At 42.9% G+C, this 18,056-nt stretch overlaps 2 protein-coding genes across 6 annotated transcripts; one reads left to right on the top strand and one right to left on the bottom strand.

The window, feature by feature from the left end:
- Positions 1 to 655: 655 nt before the first annotated feature.
- Rrp45 (exosome complex component Rrp45) lies at positions 656 to 3,206 on the bottom strand. 5 transcript variants are annotated; one of them, XM_075672373.1, is made up of 3 exons: positions 3,157 to 3,206; positions 2,367 to 2,587; positions 656 to 2,263 (listed from the first exon to the last, which is right to left on the bottom strand). In XM_075672373.1, the coding sequence occupies exons 2-3, from the start codon at positions 2,544 to 2,546 to the stop codon at positions 1,133 to 1,135; spliced, it is 1,311 nt and encodes a 436-aa protein (XP_075528488.1). In that variant the 5' UTR covers positions 2,547 to 2,587; positions 3,157 to 3,206; the 3' UTR covers positions 656 to 1,132. The 5 variants fall into 5 exon arrangements, with proteins under 5 accessions (XP_075528488.1, XP_075528486.1, XP_075528484.1 ...); XM_075672371.1 differs by having other exon boundaries at positions 2,808 to 3,190; XM_075672369.1 differs by having other exon boundaries at positions 2,812 to 3,190.
- A 235-nt stretch (positions 3,207 to 3,441) lies between these two features.
- Mfap1 (Microfibril-associated protein 1) lies at positions 3,442 to 17,456 on the top strand. The gene is made up of 11 exons (XM_075672368.1): positions 3,442 to 3,646; positions 4,134 to 4,185; positions 4,611 to 4,787; positions 6,543 to 6,687; positions 7,795 to 7,854; positions 8,737 to 8,864; positions 10,549 to 10,657; positions 12,059 to 12,219; positions 15,319 to 15,478; positions 15,638 to 15,727; positions 17,140 to 17,456. Exons 1-11 carry the CDS (start codon positions 3,565 to 3,567, stop codon positions 17,326 to 17,328), a joined length of 1,353 nt encoding a protein of 450 aa, XP_075528483.1. The 5' UTR covers positions 3,442 to 3,564; the 3' UTR covers positions 17,329 to 17,456.
- Positions 17,457 to 18,056: the final 600 nt, after the last annotated feature.

Here is an 18,056-nt window from a genome sequence, read left to right as displayed (position 1 = left end):
CGTTATTTATCCTTGATCACAGAACCACATGCAAGATGAGACAAAACAGAAGGTCGATCCACCACTGCCGTCTCAACTTAACTCATTGTTATGTAAGCATTAGCAACCAACTCACCAGAGAAGTAATTGAAGCGCTTCACAAGTGACACACACATCAGCCATTTGCTTTGCTAGGAAAATGTAAACGTTTTTCTGGTTCAAGAGTATAGTGTGGCAACCTGATTGGATTCTTGCTTAGTTCTTTTCTTCATAAGTGGAATCACCGTACTGGTATATATTTGTTTATTGCTATGTGTATAAATGTAGACTTTCAGATAATCTTTTTTAGTCTGTGAGTGAAGTAGTGGATCACTTCCCTTTCTTCTCTTAGACATGCTGCATCAATTATGAAACATTGCCAATTAAACCAAATGCTGGTGTGACTAAACAAGGACTTTTTTTAAACTTGCCTGAACATGATTGACTACAATGACTCGAGCATATGAGTCAGCCCTACAAGCATCCATTCATATGGCCTGGTTGGGACTGCTGTGCACAACAGCAATAGAAATCATTCTGCAACTCTGAGCACCATGCATTTGATGAGCAACAAAATAATCTGCATTCATGCCGCAGCTAAATGGAAGAAGCCCTTTTCCACACAAGACCCAGGACCTCGGGGCATGACACATTTTATTGTTTTCAAACATGAGCAATTCCAAGTGCCTTTCAGGTTCCACAACCAAATGTCAATGCACACGCATTGCTATGCAACATCTCCCATCATTCCATGTTCACAAATGCCGATAATGGTTTGCAGAGAGCATATTAACAAATATATAAAAATTTTCATAACCTAAACTGCCACCTGTTGACTTAACTCTACCACTATCTAAGTGGCAAGCAGATTACCTAGCTTAGGTTCTGGAGGCAACAATGGGACACAAGATGTTCTGATCCAACATCACAATCTAAGTGAATCCTTAATTTTATTAGTATGTGCTGCTTAAAAACCTACGGTCAATTTTCTGTCCATGCTTAAAACAGCCATACACACAATGACATCATAAAAACCTTACCCCGACATTTTGCTGCCACTAAGAATAAGACCTATAGTATGGCACAAGCATACAGACACACACGCACCTGGCATTCAAAATGGAGTCCTTGGATACCACCCACGAGATGAACCACCTTCATCATCCTCGGCAGTGCTTTCCATTTGTTGTGCAGCCCTTGTATTCGCATTGGTGTCTTCAGGTTGAAGTACAATAACCTCTTCCTCTTCGCTGCTGTCGCTTCTGTCTTCTGCCATTTGTAGCGAAGGCCCTCTCCTCTTTCTGCTACCTTTTCCTGCATTTTTGCCTGCATTGTCTGAATGCTCCATGACACCCCATTTACTAGGACCACCTTTTCCAATCACCGCCGTCCCTAAGCCTTCCAAGAACACCTTGGCTTTGGATACAACCTCCGGTGTGTTGACTGCTGTGATTGATCTTTCAGTAAGGGGTGTAGGGGGTTTCTGTAGCTCCATGTCGTCAATTTCGATGCTTTCTGGCTCCAACATAGTTGTCAGATGTTCATCCTCATCAACTTCAAGGGCAGCAGCAAAACCAACCCTTCTGTTCTTCATCCTACCTTCATCATCCTTGGCAATTTCAGCTTTAATCTTCTCAGCGAGTGTCTTGGCGCGCACCGAGGCCAGTCTGGAACAGAGCAACACCAAATCCCTGCAAACAGTGCAACCGTGCTGATGCAACAAACAGATCTCTTCATGGGCATTTGCAGCGATAAACAAAAGTCCCTCAGCAATCCGTTCTTCCAGATCAGTAGGGTCAATGAGCACAGTCTTTCCGTCGTCATAGAAGGCAAAGCACACAAGGAAAGGATAGTGGTGTAGGTGCAGAGGAACTGGTTCACGATCTCTTGGGTTGTGGACAGTCACTTCTGTCCCAATGACAGTTACATCAGGCCTACGAAAGTGCATGAGCGCACCGATCGTTGCTATGCCAGCACATTCAACAATGTTACCCTGATGGTTTAACACTTGCGCATCGACTCGAAGTGCCCACACCTTCTCACCAGACACCACACACAGAGACTCGAGATCAATGCAGTGAGAGTCACGAATGCAGCGCTCCAAAAGGCGAGAAACCTCAACACCATAGTCCCCAAGTCGACCTGCTTCAAAGTGTGGCGCTGCCATCGGTGACAGTTCAAGGTTCACAAAGAGTTCTCCTTCCGTCGGCCTTCCAGGTTTGGGTACTATGATTTCAGCAGACACCTGCGTACCAGTTGTAGAAAGTTTGATTATGTTCAACAATCCGGGCTAGTGTCATGTCGAAAAAAAAACAAAGCAACATCGATCAACAATTGGCTACCCTTACCTGCACCAGCACCTTGGTGTCACCGAGCGAGGCAACGCAGCATCCCCTGTCGAGGCCAAAGGAGACGCGCACGTTTCTGCTCTCCTTGGAAGTCCGGCGGTCGACACGCTTATCTTCCGAGACTGCGGTCTTGATGAAGTCACGCTCACAGTTGGAAAGCAAGTCGACGTTCGACAGCATCGTGACTTCTGGACGTGTGTCGTGGTCAGTTTGTCACGCACCTGAGGAATGGAAAGCCCGTTGATTACTTGATTGCAAGTGACAATAAAATCTACGTTACACCGCTAGCGTTACGCTATGCGCGTAATTAAGGTGGCAAAGACGGTTGGCTAAAGTGTTCCGCAGCACTGCTGCTCAAATTAACACCAACGACTGCTGCAAGTAGACAGCCTTTACTTTTGTAGCGCGGGAAACAAGTTTTTTACAGCAGTCTGGAGATACCTGCCCCCAAAGACACCGGATCCGAGTCACGCCAGACTCTTGACGAGCGTTTTTCAGTTGGGCATCGAATAGCACTGAAGAATTGACATGATACCCTGAGGGCGTGAAGATCTGATCGGCTTTCCGCTTCAAAAAATTGGCTTCGGCAATGAAGGCCCAAGTTCAAGAAACTGCGACCGTACGGCACTGTTCGCCTTGCCAATTATTTACCACGAGCTCTCTTGATAATATGGCAGATCAGCTTGCTTGGCAGGCGTCAACGACGCCTTTGAACGCGATCAACGTGTAGAAAACATGCACGTTTACAAAGGCGCAAACACCACATGGGTATCACGTTTTTTGAACGCACGCAGCAGCAAAGGTGTCCATTTGCAGTAAATCGACTTGTGTGGACATATGGCACCACTACGGCGCTAGTTACCTTCTCTCAGGCCTTCCCTAGGCTATAAAGTCAAGCTAGAGTAATACCATATCCCCAATTATAATTTTATTACACTTTATGCACTATGTAACTAAATTTACATTAAAATATTCGTATACTATTTGGCACGTTATGTAGTTTTATTGCTTTTTTTTACATTTAGGTGAAAATGAGTCAATCAAACAATCCATGTAAAGCCGAGTTAGGGCTAAATCCACTAGCCATGTTTATGTGCGATTGTGGTGCGATTTCGTGCGCGTCGGACTAGTCTGAAGTCGCAAGTGGAAGTAGTGTTTGCGAAGATATTTGCACGTGTTACTATAAAATCGGGCCGCAATGTCGGGCACGATGAGTGCCTCTCAGGCGTCAAACCTCATTCAATCAACAGCAGGCGCCATCCCCGTCCTCAATGAAAAGGGTAAGTGCTTTTGATTCATACTACGCTGACCGTTCAAAATGACGACAGGGTCTGCCAATCCAGCTGGAAAATGAATGCAGTTTAGTTTATTGGCTCATGTATTCTTGTGGCAGTTAGTTGTACGCCTCTACATTCAGGAGTGGATTGTTCGTATACAGGAGTGGGGAGTATGACAGCGTTGTTGGGCCGGTATGGCCCACTTGAACATTTTCGTTTCGCGAAAGTCTTGAGTATGTTCAGCTTGTTTCGTTTTGTTCTTGACGGAGGCTCTCGCGGATTTCTATCTTTTTACCGTCAGTTCCAAGCGCTAAATGTTGAACCATAAACCTGAACTTCTATTCAGCGACCAGGTACCGAATATTCCGTGCTTTAACTAACGGGCAATTTACACTCCGTAGGAATCTCTGCCGGCTATCAGCTTGCTAAAATAATGCGACTCTTCACTAATAAAGAGCCTGATAATCTGATTTTGCCCTTTTGTTTCCAGGCGAGGTTTCCATGCAAAAAGTGAAAGTGCACAGATACATATCTGGAAGAAGGTAAGTGGACTCTTTCTGGAAGACTCTTCCAGATAACTAGTAGCCAGCCTCTGGAACATAAGCTCACAATGCCGTAATTGCATGCAGTATTGACAAAGCGGTGGAGCTGGTGACTGTGTTCATAGAGGTGATATTCTGATTAATATTGCGGTGAAATGAGCACAGTTGAACTTATCTTTGGACTAGCAGCGTTACCATAATTTTATCATTTCGACCTGTGCTCATGGTCAACTGAGACTGAACAAGGGAAGCATCAGGCTGGAGCCTACATTTCAACAGAAGAACTTGTCTTCATCATGGTAATGAAGTTCCTTTGTCAAACATTGACTTCAGGCTGACGGTTCCCCTGTTAACCATTGTTTCTCCCTGTGAACCATTTATTTTGCTTGGCACCCTGTACTTATGACCCCCTTTGCTACCCACAGACCTAAATATGCTCCTAAAGAAAGCAGCGATGAAGAAAGTGGAGATGAGTTCACATTCGAGCGGCGGCAGCAACCAGTCATTCCGGAGCCCATTCCCATCGACGAGGAAGCCGAAAAAAATGACCCACGTCTGCGCCGTCTCCAGCGAAGAGACCAGCAGCTTAACGAAGAGGAACGGTAAGATTGTACTTTTACCGTGTGTTGAAAAGCTCTGTGTAGTAAAGTCAACTATTACTTTAAACTATTGTAACATTTTAGTGCAGTCTGACTTGTGATTGAAAGGGCGTCATCTGTGCCATGGAATGAGTCTTGCTCCAGGAAATAGGTGTAGGCTAGGCAGCTGGTGCCATTATAATGTGATAAACTGTAACAACTCAGAGTTGTCCCTTCAGCACCGATTATTTATTGTCACTTAAGAGCAATAATTGTGAACTGCTAAGACCGCTATATGTGACATAAGTAGTTACTAGCGATGCCTCATTACCAAGTCTCATAATGCGCAAGTAACTACATTCAACACTGATCACTTTTCACTGTTGGTTTGCTGTACATTCATGATTTGCAAAGAAGTAATCAAAGGGAATAAAATGGCAGGGTGTCGGAATTAAATGTTTTTTGTTCTGGTTTTAGTTTCGTTGCACTGAAAAAAGTTCCATTCCGGTTCTGCTCTGGAAAAAAAAAATGCATAATGGTTCATAACCATTTTGGCTCGCATGCAAAAATTTTCGAAGCAATAAAACATAGTATTTATTTTTCTCAGTAAGTGAATTATGAACTTAGATATTATGATCAGTGCCTTGAGTCAAGGCACAGAGCGTGATCTCAGAAACAGTACGTCATCGAGTCTCCTCGCTGAAATGAGAGACCGGTGTTCCGATAAAACTTTGGAAATAACGCGTTGTACCTGTAGAAAGCGAAACAACAATCTCTTCAGCATGGAAGCTCTTGGTTTTTGCTATGATATTGATCTGCTATTGCACCGAGCAACAGGCTTAGATTAATGGAGTGCTCGACCAGCTATCGCTCACACTATCCCTGCCCGAGATATATGCGCGAATTCTTACATTGCCTGAAGTCGACTCTTTCATATTGCTGATTTTTCCTTTGGACCGAAAACCGATCAAAAATATTTCTATTTCACTCCGAAACAAAGCAATAAATAACGTTTCAGTTATGTTTTAATTCCGAGCAAAAATATTGCTTTTTTTTTTTCATTTTTCGTTTTGGCTTTCATTTCATTCCAACACACAGGAAAAATGGTATGGAGGCATTACATAGTTCTTTTCCTTTTTTTAATTTTGCTTCATTTAGAAACATGGCATCTTTATTTTTGTAATTATGAGAGTCTGATCACTATGATGGCAGTAGTTTGAATGGAACGTCATTATCGCATAGAAATTGTTTAAGATCGCCCCCTCCCCCAGACGCGCACATACACACACACACACTCCTCATTCCTGGAGCATTTTCTCCGTTTTTTTTTCTCATTTTTTTTTTACATGCCATTTTATTATCTACACTGGTGATGATGTTTCACCACGAGACAAAGGTCTCTCCTAGAGCTCTCTCAGTAGACCTTTCCCGTGTCAGCCAGATTCATTGTACATAGAGCGATGAGAAGGAAAATGATGGACATAACATCAAGAGAAATAGGAAGGCTGAAGTGTGCAATCAAAGCCACATGTGAGCAGCTGATATTTTAGTTTAGTTTAAGAGCAGGAATTGGTGTTGGGAGGTCACGTGATGCATAGAACTGATTGCTTGTGGTCTTATTAGAGTAATAGAATGGTTGCTAAGGGGAAAAAATGTAACCAGTAGCGACAGGTAATTAGGTGCAGTGATGCGGTTAGGGATATACTGGTGATGTTAACCACTATTACTTTCACTGAGTTCATTTGGGTGATCCTTTATTTTTTGTGTTTTGGCTATTAGAATGGAAAGACACAGGATGATCCATGAGCCAGAGGTCATATCTGTTGGTGCTGATGGAGAAGAACCGATGGACGAGAGCGAGATGCGTGCTGCTCGGTGGCGAGATGGAGAAGAAGACAGCGATGCTGAAGAGCTTGATGATGAGGTGCATTTGAGTTTCATGCTTTCATGAAAACAAATTGTACAAATCTTAACATTTAACATTTCTTGCACTTTCGCCTCTGGAAATGAAAAATTTATGCTGTGCTGTATGTTACTCAACTGCTATATAATACAGCCGTATCTTTTCACAAAGCTGACACGTGCTAACCGGAACTTCTGCGCACTTTGTTGCACATTTTGAGTATGTATTTCTTCAAGCAGGTGTAGGTATAGGCACAAGACATCTAGCAGATGGGTGGTTTTTATGGTTTGGATATTGAAATTTTTCACTGGCCATGGTAAAATCGGAAAGTAAGAAGTTAATCGTTAATTGGTTTTTAATTGACACAATAACTCAACATCTACAGATGTGTTGCAAAAAAACATCATTTAATATCTGTTACTCACCATTTTGTAATAACTCAAGTTCGTTGTTGAGAAACCTGGTATTTAAGCTTAGTTGAATAACTATATATGTAACTCAACTAAGAGAAATGTTAAGTTGAACTAGATCAGCAGATATTACTTCTGGAACTGCGACTGGGTAACAAATACTGGAAGCCACAAAAGAAAAGATCTGAGAAGATGCTACAGTGAAATGTGTGATACACAAATAGCCACCATGCATGATCTGTGGCACCCTCTGACCAAGGCTTTTCAATTGCATATTGGTTAAAAAAATAAAAAAAAAATTATGGGCCATCAGTAAATGACTGAAATCACTGCATATAATGTCTTTAGACTTTTTCTGTACTGAGAATGACTCTAGGGGGCAAAAAGGCCTTTGACGTGCACTTTCAGCTTCATTTTCTTCATTAAGGAGGCATGTCTCTCTCTTCTTCTAATTTATTTTTCTTTCACTGAATGAGTGTAAAGAAAGCAATGGTGTGGATTCCAGGTTTGAATATTGTTACGCGCGTAACAATATAATCAGTGTGTATTAATAACAGTGACATTGTGCCACTTTTTATATTTTTTTAGACTGGAAAAACATGTACTTGCTTACTCAGATTATGGATCACTAGAGAATATATATATATAGAGTTAGAGAATATATATTATGCAAACAACATGGTTTTACAGAGCACTCATCTTAATGCCATCCTTGCAGGAAATTGAGCGCCGACGTCTGATGCTGAGACAACGGGCTTTGGCAAGAGCTCAAGAAGAGGTGAGTAGGTTTACATACATCATGTCTTGGGCAAGCTTATTCAGTGATAGTTTGCTGGTTTTGTTATATAGTCTAACATTGGAGAAGTATAAATATTTAGTGCTTTATTCAATTTACCACTCAGTTTGCTTCACGTAGTCCAGGAATAGTAACCTCATTCACGTCTCGCACAAATTGAATTCATTCAAAAATTAAAAGGATGTTGTTGGAGCATAATTATAGCAGTTTTACATTGTTGCAGTGAGTTCTAAATGCATGGTAGAACCTTGTTGATATGTTCCTTTTTGTTACGTTTTCCCGGCTCTTAAAGCTCAACGCCAGTGCCGATTAGTCCCGACGAAATCATTTATATTAGCTTCCTATTTGTAACATTTCTCTTCCTGGTTGTTACGTCCAAAAACTATTTTGGCACAGCACTGATTAGGCATCATCCATCGGTAACACTTACATTGGTTACTAAGGCATGGATAGGAGCTCAAGTCACCTATCATAAATATCTGTCCTTTGATGATGGTGTTGAGGCATCGTAACTGCTTAGTATATTGGACATAATCGTCGGTCTGAACGCTGCTCAGAATGTTGAAAGTGGAGATCACTTTCACCTCAAACACATATTTACTAACACTGTCATGGACTTGGATACCCTCTTGCACTGTTACATTGACTCAAACAGCTTTTTGGTACACTCAGTTTGATACTGTTTAACATTGTTCTAATAAAGTTGTAATTACTGAAGCTTGTAATAAGCTTCAGTAATTTGGTAGAGTCGAATCAAAGCTGCCTAGTGTGATGCACGTCATTGCCTATAACGTTGCTTTTGGACATTTATTTCATATATTTATTTGCATATGTGTACATGCAAATAACTTCTCTCTCTTTCAGGAGCTGCTTGATTTGGAGGAAGAGGGCCGCTCGGATGAAGAGGAGTCCGAAGAATCTGAGTATGAAGAGTACACTGAGTCTGAGGAAGAGGACACAGGACCACGTCTGAAGCCTGTATTTGTGCGAAAGTAAGTCAGTGAATCTTTTTTGTAACTTACATAAGTCTCTCTCTCTCTCTCTCTCTCTCTGTTTCCTTTGTTATTGTTATTATTATTTTCTTTCATTATTAAGGGTACTCTGAAACTTCTGAAGTAAAAGATAAGTGTTTGCTCACTTAATAGGTCGCATAGTAAACATATCCGCTATGCGGCCCCAGGCAAAAGTTTAAAAGGCCAAAAGATTTCACATTTCAGTCACATTATTGACCCACCACAGTAGCCTGGTTACTATGACCTTGTGCGGCTGAGCTCAAGGTCTCGGGTTTAATCATATCTGTATTGGCCACATTTCACTGGGGCCAGAGCACTTATTAATCTGCACATTAGCGAACCCCAAGTGGTCAAAATTCATCTGTAGCCTTCCACTGCGGCATGCCTCATAATCAAATTGTGGTTTTGGCACATAAAAGAACAGAATCTAACTTTTTTTTTTGTTACTTAACGGTTGACAGCATTCCTGCTAAAATATTATGGTCCCTTTTTTGCACAACTATAAAGCTTGTAGTCATGTCAGTGTCCTTTCTTTTTTTATTCCTCTACTACTCCATCTTATCCTTCTCTTTAACCACCATGGGGCACAATGGCTATAATGTGCTGCTAAGCCAAAGGACATGGCATGAAATATGGGCCGTGGCCGTGTTATGATGGGAGCAATATGCATAAACATCCATGTACCATGCATTGGGTGCACATTAAAAAAACTCAGGTGGTCAAAATTAATCTGGAGTTCCCCATTACAGCATGCCTCATAATCATATCGTGGGTCTGTTGCATAAAGCCCCAACATTTGAATTTTTCTTTTCTTTGCAAGTCTCCTTGAACAGTTTGGTTCTGTACTAAGTTGATAACACGAAACTGAGAAAAAGATATTTGCAGCTAGTATTTCTCATGTATGTTTACTGTGACCATTTTTCAGTGACCTTTGACATTTTCACCTTGGCAACGCATACGTGACCTCTCTTTAAAAATTTGTTTTTCTAGGGCTAAAGATTCATTGGTCTGTTCTCTACTATGGATAAACAGTAGGTGCCTGTTGGCATGTTTCAGGCTGTTACATTTTCCTGGCTATGTTGCATTCACACAGTCCTTCATTTCGTTTGTCAGGCACCAGCTCTTACATGTTCCTGCACCTTCCGTATTCTCATTGTGGTTCTGTGAAACACATGTCATTTTAGCAGTCCAGTGGCAATGAAAAAAAATGGCATAATTGAGCATTGACCAAAGCTACTAAATTAAGATAGGCAGCACTGCTGTGCACGAATAAGTAGATGGGCTCTTCCCACGTTTGCAGGATGGGTGAGGTCACCTGTGACCTGCAACAGCGTTCAAACAGTCACAAATATATATCGCCATCTTTCCATCTCTCATTCATGTGCTGGCCAGCTGTGAGAATGAAAAATAATTCCTCCCGACCTGCAAATGTCCACCAAACTACTCTTGAGTGTGAGAAATGGCATTGGCCTGGTACTTTTGCTATCTGCATATCAGCTGCGCCAGCACTGCGTAGTGCAATTTAGCCGCTGTGATCACCATTCACTTGCGCTAATTTCTTTCTATTTCCCCCCCCCCCCCCCCCCCCGTTGCCACTGTACTATGTAGTTAGTTTCAAAACCTTCAAATCTTTGACCTCTGACTAATCTCTTCCTGAATCCAGGCGTGACAGGGTCACAATCCAGGAGCGCGAGAGACTGGCTCAAAAGGAGAAGGAACTCGAGCACGAGGCAAAGCGCATTGCCGAAGAGAGACGACGCACCACACTGAAGGTGAGAAAAAAAGAGTGGCAGACTTAAGGCGGTTGCTTCAGCGTTGAACTCATTAAATTTAATGAGACAGCAGCAAGTTCTCTGAGTTAACATCACCATTTTCCTCAAAAGCTGCTAATTTGCAACACACACATCATTTTTGTCCACTACAGTATTCTCCTCAGAAGTACAATAAACATGGCAATTTTTTTGTTCTTTTTTTTTTTCTTGGCACATTCATAGCTGTCTTGTGCTAGGTGCTGTGCACAAAAAAAATATGGGAAGGGTCAATAGAAAGGGAGGTATTAAAGTGCGAATTGCCAACATTTTTATGTGCTTTTTATATATGGGGATGAGTGGGTAATGTCAGAAGCTAGCATTTGCAATGCATTATCACTGGATATCTTCACCATTTTCTTCAGGGTGAACAAGCGTGTTTGAACCATGCTTACATTAAGTATGATGGAAGCTGTGCCTTTGGTCAAAAGCTTGCTTTACATTATAGTTGCATGGTTATGAAGCATTACCAGGACAGCAGAGCAGACCATTCCTAAAATCTTTAAGCTAGCATTTGCATACCATGGTTAGTCAATTTCATGTAATTTCAGTCGCCCTTTAAACCAGCCTAGATGGTCGCGCTTCATGGGTTTAACGAGATTGAAGATGTTAACATCGTTATGACAATGACCTCATGGGTGACTCCCAGGCATTTAGTAATTATCAGCCAGCACATCTGGCTGTTTGTCACCATGGCCACTTACAATCACTTGGGCCTTCATTAGTTGCCAAGAAGTTTTCAGAATTCCAGGGTGAAAAAGACATTTTGGACCGTGTTCACATTAATGGTGCATTTGGCTGGTCTTCTTCAAGTGCTCCAGAGCACTGTGCTTGGAGGCTCTCTCACTTTAAACCTGTCAACGCGGATGAGATCTGGTAGAATTTCGGTCATGTGGCTCCTGCAGCTTCCATAGTTGGCATGATGTCAGCCACGGTGGCATGCCTTGGCACCTGAGCACTTTTTTTTTCTTTGTTTGTTTACAACAGAAGACCTGCTCACGTTTTTCCTCTTCCAGCCTCCAATTGCTCTGGAGAGCAGCTGCACGTTCAGCTCGATCACGCTTTATTTCGCTCCAATGAAAAGCCGTCTCTACATCGTTGCAATCCATGTGAGAGTGCAGTAAGGGACCAGCTGAATGGTATCATATGTAGGTATTGTAAGCACAAAAAGATCAAATTGTGAGTTGGTTACAATAAGATATCAGTGCAGTTGTGACATACAGCAACAACCATTAGTTATTAGGCTTAGTGTACAGTAGCTTTGAGGATGCTTTTTCAGCTGAAATACTCTCAGCCACCCATCACATTCTCATCCCTCCACCCAATCTAGAGGCTCATAGCATGTTCCTGCGTCTAATGTTTCAGATCGTGGAAGAAGAGACTAAGAAAGAGTTGATGGAGGAGAAGCGTGTTGATGACTCGGAAGACTGGGTCAACACGGATGACGAAAACGACGAGGCAGCATACGAAGCCTGGAAACTACGTGAGCTGAAGCGCATCAAGCGTGACAAGGAAGAAAAGGAGCAGTGAGTTTTTCATCTTCTTTGTTACTCAATGTTTTTGCCACGGTGCCTCAGTGATTAGGGCACAGTGCTACTTACCTTGAATTCATGCGTTCGACTCCCAGCTGCTGTTGCACTGCAGCACCTTTTGAACACAGTAAGAAATCCACTGCAGTGGCTAGGTCACTATGGTGCCGTACTGCTGAGGTCAAGGATACGGGTTCGATCCTGGCTGCGATGGCCACATTCTGATAGAAGCGAAATGCAAAAAAAAAACGCTCATGTATGTATCTAAATTTAAGTGCACATTAAGAGAACCCCAGGTCGTCACAATTGATCCAGAGTCATCCACTACGGCGTGCCCTGTAACCATATCGTGGTTTCTGCAGGTAAAACCCCAGGATTTAATTATTTTAACTAATTGGTTTGACTACTGGCACCAGCGATGTTGTCTTCTCTTCCACTTTCATATCCTTTTTTTTTCCTTTATAAGAACATAAAAGCTTATCATAAACTTAAGCATCATTTGTTCTATACATATGGTTCATCAATTTTAGTTTTATATTTTCCAGAAATTCAGCATACTCTGTTTTTATTTTTACCTAAAAATGTAGTCTTTGTCGGTCAACATATTTTTCCAAACTCTTGCAGAGGATAATTTTTAGCATCAAGCCTAGCATCACATTTTTGCTCAGTGCACTTGAGCATCTCTACAACGAACACCTGCGTGATGAGATGACCTGTATAACATAGGAATAATTCTAAGTTCCCCTAAGTGACCTGTATAATGAAGGGTCATTATAAAGGTGTTCAACTATATCTGGTTCACTAATTTTGTTGAAACTTAAATGTGCTGTGTAATTGCAGGTCTGCGTTTCAGTGGTATAATTGCATTGAATAAACTGAATAAAATTTTCAAGGACTAGACCAGCAAAGGCACAACGCCATACAGTGTTGAGATAATGCAGAAATTAAGAGGGGTGCGCTTCATATTAAAGCACAATTTGAATTAGGGTTCCTTTGTTGCACCAGCTGGACATAAAGCTGCAAATGAGTATGGAAAAAGAAACACTAGGTAGATGTGACCAACTGCTAGCATCTGGGAACTTGCCATTTGATGCACTCCAATGGTAGCAGCACACCCGGGCCCTGGCTTAAGGGTTGGGGGAGACCACTCTCGGTAGCACACGCTGCAGCCCCCCACTTGCCCCCATCTCTCTTTTCCCCCACTGCTTTTGTTTTAATTACGGTAGGGCTGAAAAAAGAACTATAACAAATAACAAAAATATACAGATGCCATGCACTGTGGGAATTGATGTAAGTGAAGCTTTCTGTGCTGTTTGCTTTGACTGATGATAATTAGCAGTGATGTTGAAAGCAAATATTTAATTTCCTGAATTCTTAGTCCAACATGAGAGTGGCTGTTAAATAGAGTGGAGTTGATGTTAAATGTTACCTTGCGTGCACCACTGCTGTTTGTCTACATAGTACACAGAACACACAGGGAGACGTGTATGCTTGAGTCATTATTATGCGCCACTTTTCATAACCTCTGAGAGGGTTGAGCATTGTCATTGCCTCACATGGCACACCGCATGGTAGCAGAAGTGTTGAAGAGATAGTACGTGCCAAAATCACAATCTGCTTATAAGGCACGATGTTCTTTAATGTGCACCTAAATATAAGTGCAAGAGCATTTTTGTATTTCGCTCCCGTCGAAATTCGGCTGTCGTAGTTGCAATCGAACCTGCGACCTCAAACAATGCCACAGCCACAAAGCTACCGCAGCAAGTACAGAAGTGTTGATTTGACGTGCAACTGCTTGTGTAGCGTCGCCTAGACTATGCGATTCTTTAATGCAGCTTTGTGTCTGCATGCCCTGCATCAGTTGTCCATTCAACAAATTTGCATGGTGTTTATTTTTTAGAAATAGCAGAAACGTGCTGCACCGTTCCTTCACTTTGCCCACAACTGCTGTCATGTCTATAGCAGTAGTGTTTCCTTGCTTTCTCGCGTCACCTTTTCCCTCTCCTGCACTCCCCCTATGTGTGAGAACTGTGACCGAAGAGTGGCAAGGCTGTTATTCACTCGTTTTGTGAATTCGTCAGTTCTACCCCATTCTCTGCCTCCTCTCTACCATTCCGCCAACATCCCCTGTGGACTTGCATGTTAGTGCAAGTCCACAGTGCAACTTCTGCAATGCTTTTGTGGGGGGATCACGGATAATTACAGCTGTCAAGAGGCAAATAAGGCAATGGCCAGGGAGCTTCAGAGGGCATTGTGCTTATGTGAAGCAATGAAAAGATCCAAACAAGTTTTTCGCATCGCCTTTCTTCTCTGTGACGCTCCTTCCATGTATACACACGTTCTGAACCTCCCCCCCCTCGACACGACGTGGAAGACAGCCATAGGCAGCAGCAGCGGCAGTCCAAAAGATGAAGGAAGAGGCAAACAAAGCTTCGCATTAAAAATATTGCTTTGGCTGGAGGATTACGCATGACTTTGACATCGCCAGGCTCCTTGCATTGAAGTGTATAGAGGATTGCAGATACGTGCAGGTTGCTGTCTTAACTGTCCAATAAATTTTTTCACTGAGTCCTTCCAGTTCCAACCGAATACCAGAAAACAAGATTGCCCTACTTTTCTCTTTTGTTCTGTTTTGTTTAAGACAAATATGCTGAACCCCAACTGTACAGCTAAATGATGAGAAACATATACCTTTCCCTATGCTTTTCTTAACTTCATTGTCTTTTTGTTTCTCATGGTTACTAAAGATCGAACCCCTCAGTACCGCTTATTCTTTTCACTGATTGTGTAGCAAGTTTCTTCACTATGACAGCCTCAGTGGTTCAGGCAGCTTATAAAAGTTTATCAGCCAATTGCATGCTGACAGATCATGTTTATGTGATGCCTGCGGTTTAACAAGTGCTCCGCAAGTGCCACTTTGGCCATAAGTGCAAGGTTGTCAACGTTGTTCAAAGGTCCTGGAATTTTTTTTTTTTTTTTTTGGAATCTGGAAACGCAGTGGCAGTGGCTTGGTGGGCATAACTTTAACAGGACTAAGTTGGCAAAGAGAAGGCTGCAGTGTTCTGACGCAAGTGCGTGGCGTTCCTCGTTCTGCAGGTACGAGAAGGAGCGCATGGAGGTTGAGCGCATGCACAACATGACGGAAGAGGAGCGACGTGCCGAGCTCCGGGCCAACCCGCGCCAGGTCACCAACAAGGCGTCCAAGGGAAAATACAAGTTCCTGCAGAAGTACTTTCACAGAGGTGCTTTCTTCCTGGTGAGATGATTGACAGCCGTTCTCTTTTTTTTTTTTCTCGGTGCTTGCTGAATTTTTTTTACTGGACTGTAAACAGATGTAGACAAAAACATGCAGCTTAGTTATGTGAAATAACCTATCGCTACCCGTTTTACATCCTGCTTTTCATTGTTACTGCAGAACGAGGAGGACAATGTCTACAAACGAGACTTTTCTGCGCCCACCCTGGAAGATCACTTTGACAAGACTGTCCTGCCTAAGGTTATGCAGGTAAGTGTTTGAAAACTGCAACCATGTTACCCTCTTCACTACTTAAGGCAATTTAGACAGGGAAGTGAGTAACCATCTTTAAAACCTTATTTCGCCTAATTAAAGGAGCCCACAGAAAAAAAATGGTGACATAATGTTTTGAAACCAAGCAACAGTGTCCCCAAATGTGAATGTGACTCCGAATTACAGTAGAACCTCGTTCATACGTTTTGGAGAAAACCGTGAGAAAAGCGTACTAACCGGGAAAACGTACGATCCCAAGCAACTAAAAAATTTGACAAACTCAACTGTTGTTGGCATTTACGTAATGCAAAGCGTCGTGCGGATCGTTGCGGCATGGGATGCCAAAGTGAATCGAGCTGGTGGTAACCCTGGGAGACCAAGACGCGTTTTGTTGTTTTCCTATTGCGTGGTGTATTAAGAGGGCTACTGGAAACCGAGTTGAAATTGAGCTGGTGAGGGATGCCGGATGCCACTGAAGCAAAACGTGATGCCCATATCTCGCTGTCTGCAGCAGGGAACGGCAATGCATGTTGATTATCGCCTACTAAAAGCATGCAGTACGCTACGAATGGCGCTATGCAGTACGTGCTGTAAAAGAGATAGGTGAAAATGCTGATCGCAAAAGGCTGGGCAGCGATAGCTGTGAATGCGCCGTGCGACAACCCAGGCGGAGATTTGCTGGTACCATAATAAGAAACTGTACACCGTCGTTTTAATGTGAGACTGATGGCTATGTACTCTTCTATATCGCGTCTTTTCTTGTTCACATCCGACCTAGTATTCGGAAAACGTATACGACTGCAATCTGCAGCAGTTAACAGTAGTGCATTTGGGTTATTGCCTATTAAAAGCGTGCGCTGCGCTTCTGATGGCACCACGCGCTGTGAACGGGGTAGGCGAAGATGCTTATCACAATGGGATTGGCGGTGATCGCTGTGAATGCTGCGTGCGACGACCCCGTAGAAGATTTTCTGGTACCAAACTGAGTGCGCGCCTGCGTTTTCACTTGAGGTGGGTGGGCGAGTATTGCGGTGAAGCTGCTGCGGTGGGCAGCTATATACTGTTTTCGATCGTGTGCGCGCCTGGCACATTTTCTTGTGCACATGGGATCAAGCGGCCCGAAACCTCATCATACTATCGTATTTTGGCGACCTACTGAACGTTGGTGACGAAAGACCGTGTTTTCTGGGGATGTATGAACCGGGAAACAATAATCGTAACTTTATTGGGTCATTTTTTGTGTTCTCGATTGTGAACATTGGCACTGGGAAAATGTATGTAACGGGAATGTACCAACGAGGTTCTACTGTATCCGTTGGCGACTGTACCTTGTGCCCAGCCCCCAGTTCCTTTAGTCATGTTTTATTTTCCTTAGGTGTGAGTTCATACTCCTCTTGTGTTAAATGCAGGTCAAGAACTTTGGTCGGTCTGGTCGAACCAAATACACACATTTGGTGGACCAGGACACCACTCTGTTCGACTCACCGTGGATGTCAGAAACAGCTCAAAATCTCAAGTTCCATGCAAACCAGGCTGGAGGAATGAAGCAGCTTTTTGAAAAGCCAAGCACCAAGAAGCGCAAGACAACGGCCTCTTGAATCATGAAAATGGGTAGCTTAGCGTTGCCAGTACCTGTACATAGTCACTGTATTGTCATGTTGTTGTTATCGAGTCACCACACTTATACACAGAGAATGGTTTGTCTTGATTAAAAACTGGCACCGTAGTTCCAGGGGTCATGTTTACACTAATACTGTTCAGTAGTAAACATGTTCAGTACATCTGGTTCTCTCTGTGAGGAGTATCAGTGCTGGTGCAGGAACTTCATGGAGACAAGAATTAAACAAAAGTTTTCAGTTCAAAGTGTGCTAGTTTGTTGGGGCCTGTCACCTTATAGTTCAGAACGAGCATAGTTGTTGGCAGTATAAGGAACGTCATAGCAGTGGTAATCTGGACTGATATTTATTTTGCACATCATTGGCAGCTGCACTGCGATACACGCTGCTAGTTTTTGACCCATTCTTGATCTGCATCGCCTGAGCAGGGTTGGAACTGTATGTTTTAGCCACTATATATAAATAAGTTCTTATGTAACGTTTCAAACATTAAAAAAAAACAGCATATGCTGGTTCTGAATACTTGTCTTTAGAGCAAATGTTTATTCAAAAGTGTTTGGATGTCTCGCAACATCTTGCATGCCCGCCGCAGTGGCTTGACTGCTACAGGGTTGCGCTGCTAAGCACGAGGTCGCGGGATAAACTCCTGGCAGTGGTGGCCGCATGTCGATGGGGGTGAAACCCAAAAACGCCCGCGTCCCGTGCATTGG

The sequence above is a fragment of the Dermacentor variabilis genome, chromosome 10 (assembly GCF_050947875.1).
Source record: "Dermacentor variabilis isolate Ectoservices chromosome 10, ASM5094787v1, whole genome shotgun sequence".
Classification (NCBI taxonomy): Eukaryota; Metazoa; Arthropoda; class Arachnida; order Ixodida; family Ixodidae; genus Dermacentor; species Dermacentor variabilis.
The sequence above is the reverse complement of the archived record's forward strand: the minus strand, read 5'-3'. Positions and strand labels throughout refer to the sequence as shown.